The sequence below is a fragment of the Vespula vulgaris genome, chromosome 22, assembly GCF_905475345.1.
Source record: "Vespula vulgaris chromosome 22, iyVesVulg1.1, whole genome shotgun sequence".
In the NCBI taxonomy this organism is placed as follows: Eukaryota; Metazoa; Arthropoda; class Insecta; order Hymenoptera; family Vespidae; genus Vespula; species Vespula vulgaris.
In genome coordinates this window covers 2,932,212-2,956,566 of record NC_066607.1, presented here as the reverse complement: position 1 = coordinate 2,956,566, position 24,355 = coordinate 2,932,212, and the positions used below count along the sequence as shown (strand labels likewise).

The 24,355-nt window shown below is 34.2% G+C and overlaps 1 protein-coding gene across 4 annotated transcripts in view; it reads left to right on the top strand.

The window, feature by feature from the left end:
* The window catches only part of LOC127071542 (myb-like protein Q), a 38,703-nt gene that overhangs the window by 9,290 nt on the left and 5,058 nt on the right, over positions 1-24,355 (top strand). For 3 of the 4 annotated variants that reach the window (XM_051010920.1, XM_051010923.1, XM_051010921.1), the window contains exons 2-4: positions 7,128-8,751; positions 23,677-23,762; positions 23,993-24,117. In XM_051010920.1, the coding sequence (XP_050866877.1) occupies positions 7,673-8,751; positions 23,677-23,762; positions 23,993-24,117 (1,290 nt within the window). In that variant the 5' untranslated portion in view covers positions 7,128-7,672. Of the gene's footprint in view, positions 1-4,457; positions 4,869-7,127; positions 8,752-23,676; positions 23,763-23,992; positions 24,118-24,355 lie in introns of those variants that run through there. The other variant, XM_051010922.1, reaches the window with a different exon arrangement.

The window sequence follows — 24,355 nt, the reverse complement described above, 5'->3', positions numbered from 1 at the left end:
GCACCTGCCACGTTAAATTCAACCGGGCCCAACCTGGATCGCCGCATAGCATAACTCTCTCTCTCTCTCTCTTTTTCTCTACCTCTCTCTCTTTCACTCCATCCTTCTTACTCGCTTCGGATACGATCGAAGAAAGAGAGAAAAGAACAGGGAGATTACGAGGAAGCGGCCCTTACCAGTAGATACATCCCTCTTACATCACTTCGTTCTCGTTCTTTTAATGTTAGTCGTACCAGTGGTTAACGAAAGATAGACGGAGACAGAGATAGACAGAGAAAGATATATATGTATATATATATATATATATATAGTGAAAAAAAAGATTGTAAGATTTCACACCGATAATACAACCCCTTCTCTCTCTCTCTTTCTCTTTCTTTCTCTCTGTCTGACTGTCTCTGTCTCTTTCTCTCTTTCTTTTTCTTTCGTTTCCTTGCATACACATACACAAACACACACTCTCTCTCTCTCTCTTTCTCTCTCTTGGTGTTGCAGGCATGCGAGGCAACTGTACCTTGCAACTGTTATCTAGGCAACGACCTTGCTTTTCTCTCTCTCTCTCTCTCTCTTTCTTTCTTTCTCTCTTTCTTTCTCTCTCTTTCTTTCTTTCTCTTACTCTTTCTCTTTCTTTCGTCACGGAAGTTGGTTCAAGTTCTTCTTCTTCTTCGTCGTCGTCGTCGTCGTCGTCGTCGTCGTAGTCGTCGTTGTCGTTCACTTCATCCTTGTAATCTTTGGTGTCTTCAGCGTAGTCATCGTCATTGTTTTTATTGTTGTTGTTGTTGTTGTTTACAAGTTCATCGATCCGCTCGGAAAATCATTGACTTTCTTACGAATCTACTAGTTTCAATGCTACATATTTAATCGTTTTTACAAATGAAATTCGAATGATTTTCAGAAATCATTTCTGACCCCACAGAAAATTCGTCGAAATAAAAAAGATAAAAAAGAAGGAATATTTTTAAAGCAGCTGTAAATAATATATCGTAATCGTCATGTTTGATTATATTTCTTATTACAAAAAAAAAGAAGACAAAGTTGGAGGAAACAATTTCGTCGGAAAAACACGATTTGCTAAGGGCGAATTTACAAAACCTTTATCCAAGAATCTTCCTCCCTTAGTTTTTGCAAACTCATTATCCTTTTTATCCAAATTTAATTACCCTTCACCCTTCTATCCCTTTTACCCCTTTTACCTGCCTTTCCATCCATTTTCCCATTTCCTTCGAGAAACTTTTACTTTCAACTCGTTCCTTTAAACTTTCCTTTTCCATGTATAAGATAAATAGATAGTTAGATAGAAAGAAAGAAAAAGAAAATAAAGAAAGAGAAAAAAAGAAAAAGAATAATAATAGTAATAATGATAAGAAGGAGTACGCGAGTTTGCTTTGAATTTTCTTTTTCTTTTCTTTTTTTCTTTTTTATCGCCTATTAGCAAAGAGAACATACATATACACACACGCACACCTATCTGACTATAAATAGAAAACTCTTTCGATTATTTCGAGGACACAGCTGCTACTGAATAGTGGTTTAACGTTCGAACTATTATATTTACTGTTATAGTATTCTTGATAGCCTAGTTTTAACTCGCCGATAGACGATTCTCTTGATAAAAATTTACATCGGGGTCTGTTATTCGTCGTGTAAATATTTTTAAATATTTGATCGGTGTTTATAATAAAGTATAGGTACTTATAATAGAAGTGAAGACAACTCTGACACTTAATTATTTATATTTCTATTAAGATATATATATATATCTTTTTATTTTTATTTCTATTTTATAAAATTACATTATTACGTTAATTAATAAAAATATTGAAAAAAATTGAGTTATTTATAATAAAATATCAGTAGGTAATATAAATGATATATTAATCCTAACATTTAATTATTTATAATCATCAAAATATATACTGATAATTTTTATTTTTAAAAATATTTGCAATTCATATATCTACTTGTTATCTCGTTTGTTAGCTTCTTCTCATTGTACTAATTCGATTTCGTTGAAAGCTGTTACATTAAATGGCTTCTTTTTCCTTTCGCGGCCCGCATACCACTGTTATGCTATTTTTACGGATCGTATGGCTTGTGGAAAAAGGGGAAGCCTTCTCTCTTCTTTAACTCGATCATCGATAGTAAAGAAATCGATTTAAAATTCTATATGATTGCATTTTTCAAATAAAAAATAAATGTATAAATATATATATATATATATATATATATCAATTCGTGATAAAAAATGTTTGTGAAGTGTTATATTAATTTAATTATTATTTATACAAACATTATATAATAATAATAATAATACTAATTACATGCATTATATATATTATTATTATAATTATTAACGAATTGTGATAATATCTTTTCTTTTTAAATCGCAAACTGCGATTTTATTATTAATCTTACAAACAAGACTAATTTATTATCTCGATTACTTACTTGGTTGAAACGTGCTCGTTTATTTTTAATGTTCTTATTCGAAGTCTTCGTAAAAAAAAAAGAAAAGAAACAAGAGAAAAGAAAAAAGGCAGGATATAGGCAGGGTATAGGAAAGTTTCTGAAATTGGATAAGAACAACGAGTGTGTAGGACTTCGCTCGACGTCGAAACGAGGAAACCTTGCATGGCGCATAAGCTCGTAATAATTTTAACGGAGTGTCGCGTGTAGAAAAACATGGGATTTGCTTGCTATTCCATTTCTTATCAATCGTCGGAGAGAGATAAAAGATAACGAAAAAAAAAAAGAAAAAGAAAAGAGAGAAAGAAACGAAAGGAAAATCGTTCTCATGTGTTCGTAATAAATTTTTTTCTTGCTGTTTTTTCTATGAAATTTTCTATCGAATCTTCATTTCCAAATTTTCCATGCCTTACAATTTTCCTAAAATTTGCTGATGACTTTTTTAAATCTTCAAACTATATTCGTAGATATTAGTAAAATATTTCGAGAGCATATACACATGTTATATCGGACATATGAATCATATTTTTTATTGTTTCGACGTGCTGAAGTCATCCCTTAAAATATTTCCCACTTATTCCACGACACCGTGTATATAATTGTTTCTCTTTTTTTTTTCTTCTCTGGCATTTAAAGAATAAATTATAAACCATTTCGTTTCGTTCTCACAAGAGACGAGTTTTTCGCTTTCAGTTAATAACCTTTAGTACGTTACTGTGTATAATGATAGTTCGTTGAATATGTGGGTCGTGTAAAGTGAACATTCCCTTTCCCATAAAAAGAGAGGACCGATTCGCGTATCACGATCGAAAATAACAAAAGTCGTTCCGCTACGTTGATTCAGAGAGAAACAGAGAGAGAGAGAGAGAAAGAGATAGAGAGATGTTCATCACTGAATGATAATTAGTGTCACGCACTCGTTCCATATACACATATATGTGCACACACGTGTGCGTGTACATATATGTACGTACATTTATACGGTTCAAAACACCTCATTCAAACAAAATTACCTTTCCGTGCAATTTTTAACTCGATAAGAAAAAAAAAAAGAGAGCAACGATCCCTGTGAATAAACCGCAACGTTGACGGTGTCATTGAAACTAGAAGATTACGGTACGATTAATACTTAAGCGATTATTACACGTGTAATAGATCTTGAATCGTTATGAGACATCCAACGTGTCTAATAACGGTTTGTTGACTGGCACAAAACCCGTTTTCTAATAAAATACGTATCAAAAAATCCGTGGGAGTCGGAGTTTAATTTAATTTTTTATATTTCTTATTATTAAATAAGTAGGTAGATAGATAGATAGATGAATAAGATAAATAAATAGGTATATTAAAATCGAGAGTTATTTGTTTCTTGGATTTAAATGTAAATTGAAATATCGGATTTAAATGCAAATTGAAAAAAATGATATCTTAACAATAAACATAAAAGAAATTATTACGATCAATATAATAAATATAATCGTATAATTTGATATGATAAACAACATATATATATATATAGTTACTTAATTAGAAATTAATCGACACACATACACGCACACGCACACAGATATACACAAAACACATAAAATCAATCATCGTATATGAGGATATATCCACATTCATTAATCATAATACTAATTTATATGACGTAACGAACGTATTATTACTCGAGAAGCGTAAGGCGTCTAAAGTCTTACGAAAGATGATTTAAGAATATACATATATATATAAAAAAAAAAAAAAAAATATACCTAATCTTTTCCTAAAGACGTAGTAGCATTACTATTTTTGGTCTTCGAAATAGCGGATGAGGGCACCGTTTTATTACGAAAGTCTTTGGACTTGATTCGAGCCGCTTACTACGCGCTTTTCCACTGTACCGTTTGCGTCCGCGCGTTCTACTCTTGCTATCTTCTTTCATTGGGATCGTATACACTTGTGTATATATTTATATATGTACATACATACATACATACATACATCTCTCTCTTTCTTTCTCTCTCTCTCTCTCTCTCTCTCTCTCTCTATCTATCTTTAAGTTGTGTGTATGTGCGTGTTGGTTGAGGGCTTGGACGTGCTCACCGTGACCAGCAGGCTGGACGTCCGGAATGCGAGCGGAACCCGTTTCTATGAGTCAAGTCTGGCTATTGACAACAGCCTCACTCTCCTCGTGCTTCTCATCGTCATCTTCGTCTTCGTCTTCGTCTTCTTCGTCTTCGTCTTCGTCTTCTTGGTCTTCGTCTTCGTCTTCTTCGTCTTCGTCGTCTTGATAACCGATCCTGCTCGACTCGAGTGATCGCACATCTTGATCCCTCGGCAGGATACAGGAAAGAATGATTTCGCGAAACTTAAGATCGAATTTCCGGAGTTGAGATACACGAGCTCGTTTCTCGAATAAATATGTGCGTATTTATGTGTGCGTGTGCGTGTATGTGTGTGTATTCTAATTCGTTTTAACAGAATTATTTTCTTCCGATTTTTTGTTCTTTTTCTTTATCCTTTCTCTTTGTTTTTTTTTCTTTTCTTTTTTTCGTCTAATATTTTAAGTCTGATATCTAAGTTTACTTACTCTAATGCGCGCACGTGTGCTTGATGTATGTGTATATGTATATATGTATATTATTTTTTCGATTTATTTCAACAAGATTAATTCCTTAAAAGTTGTTTTGTTTTAATTAATTAATTATTATATTTTTCGATGTATCTATCAAGTGATAATATTTAGCTGCGATCTTTTTCTTTCTTTCTTACAACTTTTTTTTCTTTTTTTTTTTTTTTTCATTTATTCCATCTCTTTAAAATTAAAAACAAATCGACCGATGTATCGTCGACTGTTGAAAAAAAAAAGAATAAATGTTCTAGTTTTCCTAGGAAAGAGAAATTATAGGCAAATAAAAAAAAAAGAAAAAAAAAAGAAAAGAAAAAAAGAAAGAAAGAAAAAGAATATAACGCGCAAATACGTCCAAGCGAGTTTCTCTAATCGATCGCGAAGCTTCACCTACATACATAGATTCGGGGTATTTACCGTGTGCGCTATGAATAGAAAGAACGTACGTTCTTCGCGAAGTTAGTGGATGGTATCGACTTCTTGAACGATGAGATAGCCTTCACTCGTAAAGAAAATCGATCATCGATCGCGCGCCATTTTTGTTTCTTCTTTTCTCTCTTCTTTTTTTAAACAATATACATACTTACAAAATTATATAGACGTATGAAAATGTTTTTCTATATTTTTCTCGCGTAGATATCATTCCAATTTGTGTCCTCGTTTTATTGAATTCGATCGTTTCTTTTTTTTCTATTTTTTACATACATACATACATACATACATACATACATATATATTTATATATTTTTTATAAACGCATATCCATTCACCCACCCACTCACATGTGCGTACATTTATATAAATACATACATACGTGTATATATATGTGTATATATATATATATATAGATAGAGAAGTTAACGTGTAGGTGTAGAAGCTCGCGTGACCCGCGCGAGGCCTCCCATACGTATACGTTCGCCGTAGGAGGCAAATGTGCGGTGAAGAACGGCAGCAACTGCAGTAACAGCAACAACTTCAACAAAAAGAAAGAGAGAGAAAAGGAGAGAGAGAGAGAGAAAGAGAAAGAGAGAGAGAAGAGTCAAGCCGTTAGCTAGAAAGCGATAATACGTGCGAGAACGAAGGTGACCGAAGAACGTATCTCTTCTGTTGAGTCGTTAATGGTGAAAAGACGCTAATATTCCCTTTATTTCTCTCGACTCCTATCTTTCTTCTCCTCCTCCTCTTTCTCCTGCTCCTCTTTTTCATCTTCTTCATCATCTTCTTCATCATCTTCCTCTCCTTCTTCTTCTTCTTCTTCTTCTTCGTCGTTCTTTTTCTTCTTCTCCGTCGTCATCTTCTTCTTCTTCTTCTTCTTCTTCGTCATCTTCTTCTTCTTTTTCTTCTTCTATTTCATCGCCTTTAATATATCGCGAATTTATGACCAATTTAGCGTCGATCAAGCGATTTAATATTTAATTAAACGACGTCGGTTCGTTACACACCTCCAATCCCTTTTTCTAAATTTTTTTCTTTTTCCTCCAAAAGAAAAGATAGAAAAGAAAGAGGATAGTATTTATCGATCGTTTCGCCGACATTGTTCATTTATTATTGTTTCATTTGATATTCTAAGGTATAGTTTGTAGAAATAGAAATAGGTTCGAATTGTTCCTATTCGTTTTATACGAATTTCTTCATTTATAATTTAGTATCGAACGATATCAATATGTTAATTAAATTTTGTTCATCGAAATATTTCTACACGCTCGACCATTTCTACTTCTTTCCTTTTCTTTTCTTCTTCTCTTTACAAAATACTTATCATTGACTAACAAAAAGACTGATCAAATAAATGGTTACTGTTGCTTAAAGAAAAATTATCAAATCTTTTCTTTGACGTTTACTGATCGTTGGATGGATGGAAACGGATGAAAAATAAAAAGAGAAAGAGAGAGAAGATGAAGGATAGAAAATCCAATTATTTATTAATATCCTTCTTCATTCTTGGAGTCTTAAGTTAATCTATCTATTTCCTTCTCTCTCTCTCTCTCTCTCTCTCTCTCTCTTTCTCTTGTGTTCGAACGGTCCATTAATTATTTTCTACGACCTGTTCCAGGAGGGCCGACACGATCTCGGAAGCTATGCCGGCTGAGAGAGTAGTAGAAAGGGGAGACGGAAGTGGACCCACATTGCAGCCACCTTAAGGAGTTCGCGTGGGAGCTTGGGTTGGCGAAGGTTGGCGGGTGAACTTCGCGTTATACTTCGTTGTACGATGCCGATGTCGTTCGGAGCTCATCATCCACATCGCTGGTTCCTCCTCCTCCTCCTCCTTCTCCTATCAGATCGGCGTTCCTCAAGCGGTAGTCCCTCTCCTGAAAGAAAGTGGCCCAACATTTAAGGGTTACCATTGCGAATCCACGTCGTCGCCATGGTGGACCTTCTGTGTAGCAACTCGTTGAGCCCGGGTACGTAGAGACGACCTTGAGAGATCGAGAACGAACGAGAAAGAAAGAGACAGAGAAAGAGAGAGAGAGTCAGAGAGAAAGAGAGAGAGAGAGAGAGAGAGAGTGACAAGCAGAATAATTTGAATCGAAAGACAGGACACTATGTAAGGTGTTAAACGAGAGGACAGCCTTCCGCCCGTGAAATCAGCGTCGAGTAATGCTGAAGCATATCCTGACGGGGCAACCGTCGTCAGCGGGCTCCAGGCATCACCACAATGACTATCAGACGAGCTCTGGCTCGTTGCACGCCGGCCACCATCATCACCATCAGCACAATCAACAGGAGCAACCGCAACAACAACAACAACAACAACAACAGCAGCAGCAGCAGCAACAACAACAACCGCAACAACAGCAACATTACGGTGGCAACGGTAGTTGTGGTACGATCGCACGTGGAACGTCATCGACCTCTGCTCGGACGAACGGTATCGACGTTTACGAATCATTGGTTCATCAAACGTCGCAAAGACAAACGACGGGATCGTCGAACGTTCATCAAGCAGCCACGACACCTTCCTCGGCTCATCGTCATCCCTTGAATCATTCGCAGTTGAGCGTTAACAATCTCTCCCAACGGCTCAATCACTCTCACGCCCTTAATCTCTCGACCCTGTCGACGTCGAAGCATTCGGTTAACAGTGTCAGTCCGGTCGTTGGTGCTAGTAACAATGTCAACGGACAGAATAACAATAACAATAATAATAACAATCTGTCGAGCGTGCCTGGTCAGACGATCGTCGGTGTTCAACTGCCGATTCATCAGGATAGACCGAAGGCGAACGGTGGCTTCGATATATCCAGATTATCTAGATTGCCTAGCCAAACGACACCTTCTCCAGCACCTGCTCTTCATCAGTCGGCATTACAGGCCGTCCAACAAATCGGACACGCTGGACCAACCGTCATACCTCTCAACGCCTCCTGGTCCTCCTCATTGTCGAGGAATCATAGATGCCACGAGGCAGGCGTAAAGGAGATGTTAACGAGTCTTGGACTACTGTGTTTGGTATCTCTGTTGCTCGCTCTACTTTCCCTGATCTTCCTATTGAAGATTTCACCATTGACGGTCACGCCGAGTAGCCTAATCAGCCCGGAGGAGTACACGATCGTCTACGAGGTGACCTTGGCTTTATGCGCCCTCGCTCTGTCCTTGAACCTGTGCTGCCTACTGGTCTGCGCGATACAGTTCCTCTTTGCTGTTAAACTCGTCAAGACGTCGTATCAGGGACATCGGTAAATACATTTTTCTTTCATTCTTTTCATTCTTTTTTATTTTTTCGTTTTTGGTTTTCCTTGCCTTTCGTTTTTCTTTTCGCGATCGCGCTGTATACGTATAATACGTATAAATAAGTACGTGTCTTCTATGTATACGTACATACACACACATATATATATTATATGTACAATTCCTACTTTGCGAGGCCGTTAACCGATGAACGATGAGCCGAGCGAAGGGAACCGCTTATCGTGCGAGTTTGACGCCCTGGAATCCAGTTCGATTACTTTCGAGAGTGCCGACGGCCGGCTGGCCGCCGTTACAACGGAGGATCCGTAATTAATTAACGAAATAAGAAAAGCCGTCCCATTTCGAAAGATCGACCGTGCAATAACGTACCTCGTGACCCTTGTGAAAGCTTTCCGAGCATTGCCGTTTTGTCGTTATCGATATCGTTTCTACTCAGACCTTCTTCTTTTTCTTTTTTATTTATCCGATTTATTTATTTGATTTTTTTTTTTTGATTTTTTTTTTAACAATCATTCGTAATAATATTTCCTTCGGTATTAATAATTATGTCAGAGTCGCGCCATTTTTATTACGTACTTGATACTCTATTATAAATATCGAGCGAGTTATTTAAGAAACAAAAAATATAAGTAAAGAATTAGAATTATCGACCTCAATAAATGGCGGTCTATTTAGAAAAAAAACACACACACACACACACACACGTTTTAGCAAAATTCTTCTAACGATTATTAAATCCCAGTTCTTTTTTTTTTTTTTGCTTCATCTTTTTATTTTTCTCTTGACACACATAGAGAGATATATCTATAAACGGACAACAATTATTGCTCTTTCTTTTTCTTCTTCTTCTCCGTTCGAATAAAGTAATAGAAGTTAGTGAAAGACAAGAAAACAACGTCGTTGGTATGTCACGCGTACGCAACGCCAAATCCTCGACACACTTTTTTTTTTCTTTTTCTCCTTTTTTCTGTTCTTTTTTTTTTCTTTTTTTTTTCAACGCTCCTCGCGTACACAACCAACGATCAAGATTATTCCTTTGGAATAAGTTCTCAGCCATCCATGCGTACATACATATTATACGTATACTTACGTATGTACATATATACATACACACACACACACGTATATGCTCGAAAGTAGGTGTCTCGTATCCAGCACGAGATCAATGAGTTTCGCGATACATCATCGGTTGTATCTCTTCTGTATAGTGTTTCTTCTCACGGAGAGTCGAGAGTGAATGCGGAACGTAAAAATTCACGTCCTGTGTACCTCTTACATACATATATATTTATATATATATATATATATATATATATATATATATATACATACATATATACAGATATATACGTACATACATACACTTACATAGGTATTCTTAAAGGAATACAATCGTGATAGGCGGCAAAACGCACAGGTGCGAAGCGGCAACCTTTTTAGCGATGCAACGCGGATGAAATGAAATGAAATGAAAAAGGAGAAAAAAAAGATGGAGAAGAAGAAGGAAGAAAAAAGAAAAAACGAAAGCACGATATGAAAAAATAGAAGATACCTCTACACGTTAGGAGATACGCGATCGAGAAGTTCGTCGAGCGTGACCTCTCTTCTTTATTTCGTAACAGCCGGTAGATAGACTAGAAACTCTCGATTCGCTAAAGAAGTCTTCTTATTTTTACGAGAAACGTAAAGATAGATTTGTTTTTATATACATATATACATATATATATATATATATATATATATATATATATATACATATATATGTATCACTGATTTATTCATTTATATATGCAATTATTGATATATATAAATAATTTATATTCGAATGTTCAAAAAAATAGATTCTACTGATTGGAAGCATGAAAAAAAGATCTTACATAAGCATCAATCTGGAAATGTTTTCTTTTCAAGTCATATATATTTTTTTTATTTATAACAAAGACTTTAAAAGTAATTTGATTTGTTACGAAATTTCATAAAAAAAAAAAAATAAATAAATAACTGCTCATAATGATTTCCTTTGGCATACTGCGCATTACCTCGTTTCGACCTTGCATGGATTGTTCGATGTAAATAAAAAATGTCTGATGTAAATGAAGGAAAAAAAATGTTTATGTAACTTGGAAGAGGAAACGTTCGCGAACTCGTGTTTATATGATCTTTTTTTTTTCATCCTCCTACAAAAAATAAAATATGTTCTTAAAATTTGATCATCTATTTCTGATACACTCTATATGTACGTACGTATATATATATATATATAAGTATAGAAAACGAGATCGTGATAATTGTTAATTAGAACGTTTAGAAATTGATCGATATTGGTAATTATAAATCGTGATTTCATCGATCCCTTTCTTTACATAAAATAAATCTCTTATAAACATCGTAACAGGAAAAGCGTAATGTTTAACTAACGTTATTTAAACTTATCTTATCAAAGAAGAGATAACCGATGATCCCGGTTGTTGTACTTTCATGTCTTTTTTTCTTTTTGTTTTTAATTTTTTATGTCCTCCCTCGCATCGTTATCGTGCGATATCAATGGCCCTGGCCCTATTATTTACAACCACTTCCATTTCTAGAGTATCTAAGGAGATTTAGAAGGGGAAGAACAGAAAAAAAAAAATGAAAAAAAAGAAAAGAAAACAAGGTCCCCTGGAAGGAATGTCTGTAAAAATCGTTTTTGAAATTCCACGTGTTTGTTCGGAGGCCTCGAGGCACAGAAACCTGAGAGAGAATTTTCCGAAGTTTTCTCTCTCTCTCTCTCTCTCTCTCTCTCTCTCTCTCTCTCCTTCTCTCTTTCTCTCTTTTCAAGAAATAGTAGTAGTAATAGTAGTAGTAGTAGTAGTAGTAGTCGAAGGTCCCATGCGATTGAAATTCTATCGTCGCGTCTCCCATGGTACCTGTTGTCTCTTCTTTTTATTTTTCTTTTTTTTTTTTTTTTGGTTGCGGTAAGATGAAAGTCGATCTCTTTATAGAGAGACGTATTAGAACACGTATTAGAACTCGTATTAAAAAAAAAAAAAAAAGAAGAAAAAAGAATCAACAACATGAACAACAACAACGATACCGATCGATCGAAATTCGTTGAAAGTTTTCATCTTTGATGGCATTAAGGATAAGTGCATTTTTATTTTTGAACGTCCTTATCACGGTCGATACTTGTTCTAACTCTCTCTCTCTCTCTCTCTCTCTTTCTCTTTCTCTTTTTATCTCTCTTTATCTCGGTCGTTGAAATTCGTTGAAATTTCCCATCTTTGGTGGTTCAACGATAAGTGGACGATCGATCGAACTCGTTTTTATTTTTGAACCTTATCACGATCGTTGCTTTCTCTCTCTCTCTCTCTTTCTCTCACTTTTTTTTCTACCTGCGCTCGTTCTCGTTCATCCTTACGAAGAATGTACAACCTGACGAAAAAAAAGATGAAAAAAACAGAGAAAAAGAAAGAACGAAAGAAAGAAAAGAAAAAAGCTTTTGAAAGCACCGCTTTAGTCAGCAACGTCGGCAAGTATATGGCATTGTTACGAGCGAAGACCTCCATTCTGTACGCCTTCGGACGTGCTCCGAAAAGCGACACGCTAATGGTGAATCCCAGGCCCTTCTCCCGGCCCTTCTCCCGGCCCATTGTCGTTGGTAGACTCTTCAGAGACACCCTGGGGTGCGGCCTTACTCGTTGTCATCGCCAACAGTCGACTATGACTACGATGATGACGACGACGACGACGACGACGACGACGACGACGACGACTATGACTATGACGACAACAACGACGACGATGTTGTTGTCATCGTCCAAGGGTACGAATGCCAACAACACCAATGTAAAGGATTTAACGATCGTACTGAGTCTACTCTGAAAGACTTTTTCCTTTTTCTTCTTCTTCTTCTTTTTCTTTTTCTTTTTTCTTCTTTTTTCTTCTTCTTCTTCTTCTTCTGTCCTACTACCTACTACTAAGTGCTACTAGCTCATTACCTAAGTGGCTCGCGATAACGGATCTTTGCGCTTTCATACTTACAAATCTCTCGGACCACCACTCTAACTTCTTTACTTTACTTCATCCTACGGAAACCACGGTGACGAATCTCTCTTTCTCTTTCTTTCTTTTTTTTTTTCTTTTTTTTTTTCTATCGTTTGGTACAAGTTTTTCGACAGAGATCGTTAACAATGCGTTCGGTATTTTTATCGAGAAGGAAAAAGGAAATATTTGCGATTAAACGACCTTACGTGTTTAATGAGAGTTTTTTCTTTTTTTTTTTTTTTTTCGTATGATCGTGCGTTCGGTTAGATCTTCTTAGAATTTGTTTAGACAAAATTTCTTGTAAAAATGCTCTTGCAAAAGAAAATTTCGTTTCGATTATTAAAACTATTCGGATGTTAGAAACGTTTGGGAAATAGTACGTTCTCTTCTCGTTCAGATTCGAGATTAGAATGGTTAAAAAAGAAATTTAAAAGAAATATTATTGTATTTCTTTTTATATTCTCGATTGAAATTCATCAACTCTATCGATTATTATGATTTGTGTGCTCGCAAAAGATCGAAGGTACTCTTTGATAGAATGTCGAAATCGTCTGCAAAATAATATATGGCTACGTACGAAAGACAAATTAGCCGAACTCCCGTTGCAAAATTCGTGTCGGCCGATGTAATTACAACGCACCGATCGGCGAACGACCAAAAGATTCCTTTCCTCCCTTCTCTCTCTCTCTCTCTCTCCCTCTTTTTTTCTACCCCCTCTCTACATTTTAGTTAAATACCCATTTCCAACGATAAAACGTAGGATTCGATGTAAAACGATCGAAACGAATCGTCTTAAGCGTCTCACGACTTTTTCCTTCTCTCCTTCTCTCTCTCTCTCTTTCTTTCGTTTTCAATGAAATATTTTCATTTACGATGGGCCCATGTTAAAAACGAGTTATCGAATTTAATCCCTTCCCACCCCTCTCCCTTCCCTCCATCTCCCTCTTTCGACCAAGCGATCATTCGTAATCCCACTATAAATTGAACAGACTGAATTTTCTACAGACTTTATCGATTAATATCTCTTCTTTCAGTTAGTTCTGCTATCTATTAATTCTATTTATTTATCAAAAGCGACGAACGTTGCTAAAAATGAATATATCGATTTTATCAATGAATGAAATTTCTTGTCTTTGCATTACAAAATTACAAAATTGTATTAAATAGGAACGAACGACTTTTACATTACAATCTATACTAAATTATTTACTAAATCTTATTTATTCTCTTTCGTATTTGATTTTCATTTTCGTAATAAGACAAAATACTATTATCTTGCCACCGAGTGAAAGTATCGCGTATCCCTCTGGTACCAACTCAAACCCAAACCCAAACCCAAACTCAAACCTCCCTTTCCTCTTCCTTACCTACCCCACCTCTCAAACTTAGCTTCGGCTATAGGCTCACCCCCTCTCCTGTACGTTTTGTGGTCTAACGCGATGCTCACGTCTGGTTTATGTTTCGGTTACCATGGGGTATCGAGCGTTGGTGTTATACACGCGTTATATTCGTCTCTTCTCAAGTGCTACTTCGCATTCCACGGGTTCGAATCTCTCGGCGTCCGAGAGTCGGCTCTCTCTCTCTCTCTCTCTTTTTCTCTCTTTTTCTCTCTTTCTCTCTCTCTCTTTTTTTCGAGGGGCACGTTTCGAGGATAAGGAACGAATTTGCTGGCTCTTCTCGACGAGCCCCATCAACGGACGAGGCTTGAGAATTTTCTCCTCGACGAGAGAGAGAGAGAGAGAGGCCATCGTGTTTTTATTGTCGACTACTCGCTCGCGAGATTTTTCTTCGAATTTCTTTTTTCTTGTTTTTCGTTCTTTTTCTGTTTTTTGTCCATTCGTTAGTTCCTTCTTTTCTCTCTTCTTCTTTTTTTTTTCAAAAAAGTCCTCGAGGAAAAGTCTCTCTCTCTCTCTCTCTCTCTCTTTTTCTCTCCAATATTAAATTTAATAAAATATCTACAACAAGATCAAGTTAAGAAATAATAGAAATTAATTGGATCAGTCGAATGAAAATCCACGATCGAAATCGTGATCAAATTCTTTCGATGATTATTCGATAATTAATCGTATACATACATACATACATATGTATCCAATTGTTACGAAAGAATTTGCCGAGATTTAAACTGTTATTTAAGTTAACCCATAACATGACGTTGTATTCGTTCTCTCGTTTTTGGGTTCCTTAGGTAAGCCCTAACTAAAATGTACAATGGATCGTAGGATGAGCCCAGAAAAAGAGAGGGTACGAGAACAGGTGCGAGTCGAGAAGTCGTAACGGTTATCCCTCTTCCTTCCTTCCCTCTCCCTCCCGATAATCCTCCCTCCAATCCTCACCTTACCCTAGTACCCGCACCTTCCCATTTTTATTCCATCGAACCTTTCTCCCCTTTCTCCCCTTTTTTCTGAATTTTTTCTTTTTGTTTCTTTCCCTTTTTTTTTTCTTTTTCTTTAAGAAACATCAGGGTGCACCCTTTTCGTTACATAGAACAGACACTCGACTCGAACTTCCCTCTTTTTTATTTTTTTTTTTAATTTTTTTTCGAGGAAGAGAGAACGATCATTTTGAAAGAGGTAAAACAGGTACGATCTTTGCTATCTCTCTTTTATTTTGTTTTCTTTCTTTCTTTCTTTCTTCCTTTCGTTGGTTTGTTTTTCATTCTTTTTTTTCCTCGTTTTCTCGTTTTTCTTTTCTTTCCTTCATTTTTTTTGATTCGTTCGTTCGTTCTTACGTTAATTCTCGATTATAGCCGGTCATCGAGAGCGAGAATTCGTAAAAGGGTTGACGTACACGTATTTAGGAATCGTATGTATATAGGTATGTCGTTTGTATGTACGTAGGTAGGTACGTACGATCCATCATCGTGTAGAGAGCATCGTACGATCAACGCGTACGATCCATCATCCCGTACCTGGTGAGAAGTTAACGCTCACCGATCCACATCGTTGGAAACGTCGTTCCGTGTTTTTACCATAGCCCGGTTTTATATATCATCTCCTAAGATGATCGCTTATTCGAGACTTCGCATTTTACCTTACTTTACTTTAAGTTACCACACGTAACTCACATGTCATTTACTTTTCGATTTTCCTCTCGTTCGTTCATTTTTAAATATGTTCGTTCGTTCGTTTTTATTTTCATTAGCTCTTTTTTTTTTTTTAATCAATTCCAACGAAATTCGATCGATCTTTCGATATCGATACTTAAATCGACATTGTTCTTATAATTTTAATCGTTGTTGTTGTTGTTGTTGTTGCTATAATTTCAGCAAGTAATGCTCCTTTTTTTTCATCCGTTTTGAGATATTAAAATAATTTCTTTTTGGCCTAGTTTTTATATACATTTTATTATACGACAGACGCACGTACTTGTGTACATTTGATTATTTATATATGGATACATCATGATTATTTTATTTTCTTATTTATTACACGCGCATTGCGTTTTCTTTATTATCGTCATTGAAAATATTTTTCTTTCGTCTGTTATTTATGATAATATTATCGAGAAGTTTTATATATATATATTTTTTTTTCTGTTTTTTTTTTGTGAGTCAACCGTACTTCTCACGCGTATATAAATCTTCAACAGACTGAGAAAACGATGAGTTAATTTAATTTCCTATTTATAGATGGGTTTCTCTTCTATTGCGTTTCTAGAAACTCGACTCGTAGTCCTTTTATTTACGTTCCTCGCGATGTTATTTGTGGAACGGTCCTTTTAATTCGACTTCTTCTTCGCCGTATTATATGCATTTCAACAAGTAACCAGGCTGACACGAAGGAAGAAGACTGGAATTTCTTCCATACGAAAATCTTCAATGTTCGTCTTTAAAACGCGATGTTCGCGATGTCGTTTCAATTATACACTATCGAGAGAGTATGGATAAATGGTTCTGATAATAAATAATGAATAGGAGATCATAATTAATAAATAATATACATATGCATATGCATATATGTATATATATATGAAATTTATCTCAATAAAAAATTATAGAAAATTAAAATATACGATAGCGATAAAGAATAATATTTCTAATATTAAACTAAGAGAAGGAGAGAGATAGATAGAAAAAGAGAGAGAGAGAGAACAGAGTTCTTGATGATAACAAATGAATAGGAGATCATAATTATGTTTTATATAAGATCGATTTCTAAATAGAAAATGATAGAAAACTGTAAGATATTATAGTAATGAAGAATAATCTTTCTACCATTAAACTAAGAAGACCGAGAAAGAGAGAAAAGTGTCTTGACGATAACAAATGAGCAGGAGATCATAATTAAATTATAATATACTTAAGTTCGATCTCGAGAGAAAATTATAGAAAATTATAATGCACGATAACGATGAAAGACAAACTTTCTAACACTGAATTATGAATGAAAGAGAAAGAAAAAGAGAGATAACGAAATATATATATATATATATATATATATATATATAGAGAGAGAGAGAGAGAGAGAGAGAGAGAGAGAGACAATCTTAATAATAGGAGATCATAATTAAGTTTCATATAAGACCGGATCTCTAAAAAGAAAAATATATATAAAATTCTAGTAACAATTTATTCGCAACAATAAATTAAGAGTAGATAAAAATGGATGAGCGTTCGATCGATCTTATGATCGGATTATCGATTGAAATTCAAACTAACTATATGAAATCAAAAGCACATGGATCAGTTTTTGTTTGTTTACTTCCGGTATCTAAATAAAATCGATGTTTGTATAAAAAAAAAAATAATAAAAAAAATAGAGAACATGGCCGTTCGATCTCTGGCTTCCAACCGGAAGTGCAATGGCATAAACACGGCTTCGCTTCGGTTACGTTCTCGCTCTGCTATGAAATACATTAACAGATAGTAATAGTAGTAGTACTAGTAATAGTAGTAGGAGTAGTAGTAGTAGTAGTAGTGTAGTAGGAGTACGTAATAGTGATGTTAGTAGAGGTAATGGTGGTATTAGTAGTAGTAGTAGTGTAGGAAAAAAAAAAGAAAAAAAAGAAGAAGGGGAGAAGAAGGAAGGAGAAGAAGAAGAAGAGGAGGAGAAGGAGGAAGAGGAAGAGGAAGAAGAAGAAGAAAGAGGAAAGAGGAAAGAGGAAAGAGGAAAGAGGGAAAAGGGCTCGTCATCATGTCCTAGCTCTTCTTCGAGTTCCCCGACATTGTGCGGCTAACCGTTTCGCAACATATTACATGCATCTTTCTCTAACGGCACGTATCTACGTGGTTACACATCGTACACGTGTGTGTGTTTGTGTGTATATATGTGTGTATACCTCACGCATATCTACGCATTTATACAGGGTGATTCAAATATAAACTGTTTGAAATTTATATACATATGTATTATTCTACGAGAAAATGAAAATTACCAAAGTTACTTTCGAGTTTTGTTTTTTAATTAATATTTGATGTTAACATACGTATATATATATTTCATTCATACTTACATGCTTATATTTATTAATTAGACAGAATATCTATGTGACGATGTTATAAGTTTTGAACGTACGATTTGTTAGAAAATTAAGAATTAATATTTTACATGTGTTATATCAATCGCGTGACACTCATCAAATTTATATATATATATATATATATATATATATATATATATATCTTTTTGTATTCATTCATAATTAATAAATCGTAGATCAATCGCAACGTGTCGATAATTTTACGATGATACGCAATCTTCTATTGCGTTTTAAATGATTAAAAATAATTCGTTACGTTTGATTTGATTCATCCAGTATATTTATAATACCTAGGTATTTACGTGTACTTACATACACGCTTATGTATGTATAATAATCATCAATATATCCTGAAAGAGGCTCGTCCCCACGTGGAACCATTCGCCAACTAGAATGACTACGGTTCTCGCTTTAATATCGTCTTTCTTCTCTTCTTCAACTTCTTTCTCTCTCTCTCTCTTTTTTATTCTCTCTCTCTCTCTCTCTCTCTCTCTCTCTCTCTCTCTCTCTCTCTCTCTCTCTCTCTCTCTCTCTCTCTCTCTCTCTGACCGTCTCTTTCTTTTCTTTTCTTTCTCTTTTCCCCTCTTGTAAGTTACGAACACTTCTCTCGCGGCAATGAAACCAGCCGTTCCGCGAGCTTAGCGCGGTTTTTCCGCATTGCCATTTATGAATCCGTCGGTCGGTCGGTCGATCGGTCGGTCGTCGACACCGAATAAGAATATAAAAGCAAGGAAAGATATTCTAAATACGGTCGACACTATCTTTTGATACCCTTTTTCTCTTCATTGTGACATATATGTATATACGTGAAAACGCCTGAGTATATGTATATATCTTATGTGTATATATATATATAAGATTGCGAGCGAGATGCCGAATATTTTGGTCCACCTTCGTAGACATCACGGAGACCGAGGTCAATGTCCCTTTTACAAAACGAATCCCGACTGTTTGTCTCTTTCTTTATCTCTCTGTTTCGTTTCCATTTTCTTTTTTAAATTTCTTTTCTATACTTTATGTTTATTTATTCATTTATTTATTTACTTCGTCAATATATTCTATCTTTCTCTCTTCCTCTTTTTGTTTTTATATAATCGACAGTTAGTTTCTATTTTTTTTCTTTTTCATTTTTATAATTAATAGAGACTTTCTTTTAATTATATAGTCCATCATTATCATCATCATCATCGTCATCGTCATCATCATCATCATTATTATTATTATTTCTTTCGTTTCGATAGAATCGATTAAAATAAATATAGTCGTTTTTAAATGAATTTATTTGCTTACGTAATAATCATAAGAGTCTCTTCCTTGATATAAAGGAGATCCTTTCTCAGATTCTTCAAGGTTGATATATCTCTCATCAGTGAAAGAACACTTTGCATACATACGTATCTACATATACGTATGTACGTACATACATACATACATATATATATACTCGCGAACTCTGGACACCCGTGAAACGTCATTGCCACTGATATCTTCAAGGACACGTCACGTCCTGCCCGTCGAAACGTGACTTTCCTCTTGATGAGATATCCGCACTTTTACTTTGGTGTTCTCTTTCTCTTTCTCTTTCTCTCTCTCTCTCTTTCTCTATCTTTGTCTTACTCATTCTCTATATCTCTCTTTCTCTCTTTCTTTACCTTTTGTCACCGTTATATGTGGGTCGAAGCGAATGCAGCGAGCCATAGAGAAGTCAAATGCAACGGCATGCATACCCTCGACCGTACACGAAGAGAATAATCGTTTCCATCGCGTTCTCCACCTCTCTCTCTAGCTATGTATATAGATATATATATATATGTGTTTGTACATATCTATGTGTATGTGCACTAGGTCGTACAAAGAGAGGTATGTGTCTCCACGATATGGATCTGTATAGTTATATACTTGCAAATTATATGAAATATATATATTATATAAAGTTATAAGTATGTGTATATATATACATATACACGTACGTATATATATATATATATATATATATATATATATATATATATTCGGTCTATATAAAACAAATAGAATGCATTTATTATTATGTATATAATACAAATAGAAAGATATAGAATATTTAGCTTTATTATTATTATTATTATTATTAATATATACATTTTTATATATCATTTGATAGTTTTATATATATATATATTTTTTTTCTTTTATACATATTTTTTCATGCATACATACGTATCTATAGAAATATCTACATCGAAAGGGTAGTTATCTAGGAGCATTAACGTTGACCCATAACGTTTCTTCCTTCTGTCACTGGCCTATCGATTTTTGTTCTCTAAACGCGCAAATTCATCGAGATTACAACGTTGATCCACTTTCAAGACAAATAAAATGGCTTCCGCGAATACTCATCGATCTTTCTTTCGCTTCCAGGCATTTTTTCAATAATACAGTAACTACTATAATAGATATATCTCGTTTGAATAATAAATCTCTTTTTATTACATAATCATCGATATTTCCAATTTAATCCATTTCATTTTACTTTAACATATCTTTATATATCTCATTATTTATCACTACCACTTGTTATCCTTAATTTTTAGCTCAATTAAGCAAAGATTGCCTCGATCATTGTTCCGATTATTATGCATATCAAAGATCATTTAGGTGTAATTAATTCTATCTTTCAATCATTCTCTACTTCATTCATAAACATTCCACGATGAAAATGGAGAATGTTATATATGGGAAATAGGAATTCTATTCAAAGATAATTAAATCTTCCATGCAATATATATACATACATACATACATACATAGGTACATACATACATACATACATACATTTATTATTAAAATATTAAATATATTATATATATATATTATTGTATATATAAATATATATATATATTATTAAATAATTCATATTTGTGTGTATATTTATATAACAAGGTCTACACATAAACGAATACAAATACACATACCTTTCAACGATACCGCTTCATTAAAATCAATAAATCTTAGAAAAAGATCTCTCTCTCTCTCTCTCTCTCTCTTTGTATCCGGTTAGATCGTCCTACCGTGACACTAGTAATAAGGGAGTATATGTAGCTCGATCAACGTTAACGGACCCTTATTCTATCCGCGGCTACTCTTCGTCTTGAGTTCTCTCACGCGTGCAGAGAGAGAACACTCATCCAAGTCGAGCGCGAGGTTCCACCTTTCTGGTGCAAAAAACTCACGCATCTTTACTGTACATACATACGTACGTACGTACACACATACGTACATACATAGTTAGGTACATACGTACATACATACTTACATACATACATACGTGCTGCGTTTAAAAGAGGTTCATCGAACAAGAGCGCTTCCCACGATGCCATTGCTACCACCCTTCGAGGTCATTGACCTCGAATGAATAACATTTTTGATAACGCGTTTTTATCATTCAATGATTTTTTTTATTTTTTTTTATTATTTTTTTTTTTGTTAATTTTACTTCCACTTTTCTTTTTTCTTTTCTTTTCTTTTCGTGTTTTCTTTTTCTTTTCTTTTTTTTTGTCGAAATCTGACGATGTATGCGTTTAATTTAAAGATATCGAATAGAAGTTAAAAGGATTATTATCGAAACAAAGTAAAGTATAATGAAACAAAAGAGAAAAAAGGGAAGAAGAAGAAATTCTCAGTGTATATCATTGCAAAGACTTCTTGTAAATGATACGATAGTAAAATAATTATAGTTCCCAATCTGTATAGGTATGTAAGTAGGTAGGTAGGTAGATAGTTAGGTAGTTAGGTATGTAAGTATATACGAATTATAGGTTCTGTTTTACAAAGCGTTTCGCCAAACGTTTCGGCAAAAATCGTGAGAAAGGTTTTCAATGTCACGATGGTAACTCGATAGCAGCCCCCTCCTTTCGAATTAGAGTTTAGCAAGATAGTCATTATCAGGAACCGATGCTTAAGATCATCTGACGGCTCTTGTAATTTATGGAGAAACGTAAGACGATTATGTTTGGTGAAATCGTTCCCTCTTTATACTTGGTTACGGTTATATATCCGACATAGTATATAAGATATTAGCTTGGATCTCTTATAAACACCTACCTAGGTTCTTGTTCTCCATCGTGATCATAAATCTGTTTGACGCGTTTAACTGTCGACAAGGATCTTACGAACACGAAACGCGTCGTTAGAAACGAAAACGTTCGCCTGAAAAAATATTAGATAGAACAAAATTAGATATAGGATAGACTTATTAGTCTTCGATAATTTCGAATACACTCGAATACATTATCTATGAATGTAGATATATGTTTTTATATTTTATTTGTTCAAGAACATGTATTTTTTCGTATCTTTTTTTTTACTTTACTTTATATATCATATATCAAATTGATTTGATTTGATTTGATTTGATTTGATTTGATTTGATTTGATTTGAATTGAGTTGAGTCGATTAAAAATATTTTTATGAATTATATAAAAATGAAATTAAATTTGTTGAATCCTGAACGATTCTATTCAGATAAATTTTGTATATATTTGTATAATATTAATAAACAAATTGAGATTAAAATTAACACGGTGTAATTATAGATATAAAATCTATTGTAGATATGTCTATGTAATAAAATCACACGATGTAATTCGTTACGTGACATTAGACGATACACGATACAACGAGAAAGTTCGAGGAAAGACGTTCCGTCGATACTTAAAAGCCACTTTCGAGATTTGATTTCATACACGACAGAAAGAGAGAGACAGAGAGAGAAAGAGAAAGATATATGTATCTAATCACATTACATCTCTTCAAATGGATACTCATACATATTCGAAAGGTATCTGCATCGAGAAAATACGTGTCGATACTTATACAAAATTAAATTTTCTATTCCCTTTGAATGAATGAGACTTATAAAAAAAAAAAGAGAAAAAAAAATAATTCTTTACATTTAAAAAAAAAAAAGAAAAGAAATGGACGAACTAACAACCTCAGTAAAGGATTAAAATAATTCACAATGAATAAAGAAGAGTTGAAAAATGTATATAAAAAAAGAAGTATACATAATTGAAGTCTCAATTTTAAGAATTTTAATTAAAAGTGAGTGATGTGATAATTAAATATGTCGGTTTGCCTTATAAATTTTTCTGTTTTTAAATAATTAATCTCTAAACAAATAACTTTATTTACAAATTTATAAATATATATATATATATATATATATATATATATATATATATATATATATATATACACACAAATATAACATACATATTCTTCCATTCTTATATTATAATTGAATCTGAATAAATCTTTGTCGTTGTTTACTCTCATATCATGTGATATATACTCTTTTTTATATTTTACTATTTTTCATTATTTTTTTTCTTTCATTTTCATCCTCTTTTCTTTTTACTTTTTACAGGAGCAACAAGTACCTGCAAAAGTCGTCTATCAGCCGTGTCTGCGCGGTCGGAGGCTTTTTCATTAGCATTCCAGTCTTCTTAACCGGTGAGAACATCTTTTTTCTCTTCTTTCTCTCTCTTTCCTTCTCTCTCTCTCTCTCTCTCTCTCTTTTTATCTCGTGAATATTTCCTATCGTTATCGTTAATACGAGCATTCCTGCGTCCATGCATTATTATATCACACATTAATTGGCACGCTGACGTAGCAACGATAGAAAAGGAATGGAAAGAAAAGGAAGGACTTTAATCTTTGAAACTCCTTTATTTCCCTTACAGGCATGATCCTGTATACGTTTATACAGTTTCACTCGACGCCGGCTATAGTAACGTCTGTCTTTATCGGCCTCGGCATTGTATTCTGCGGATGCGCCATGGTCCATAACGTCTTCGTATGGCAGAGGGTAAGCATCGTTTATTTGTTCGCTTGTTTGCTTATTTTTGTTTTTTTTATTTCCTTTATCATTTATTTTCTTTATTTTTTCTCGTTTATTATCTTCGTTTATTTTATATACATATGTATATATATATATTAAAATTGTTTTTATTTTCTTTATTTCGTACACATTTACACGTAGATATATCGTATCTCAGTCTTTTTCTTTTTTTGATAATTAATAATATGAGATGGTATATGTAAAT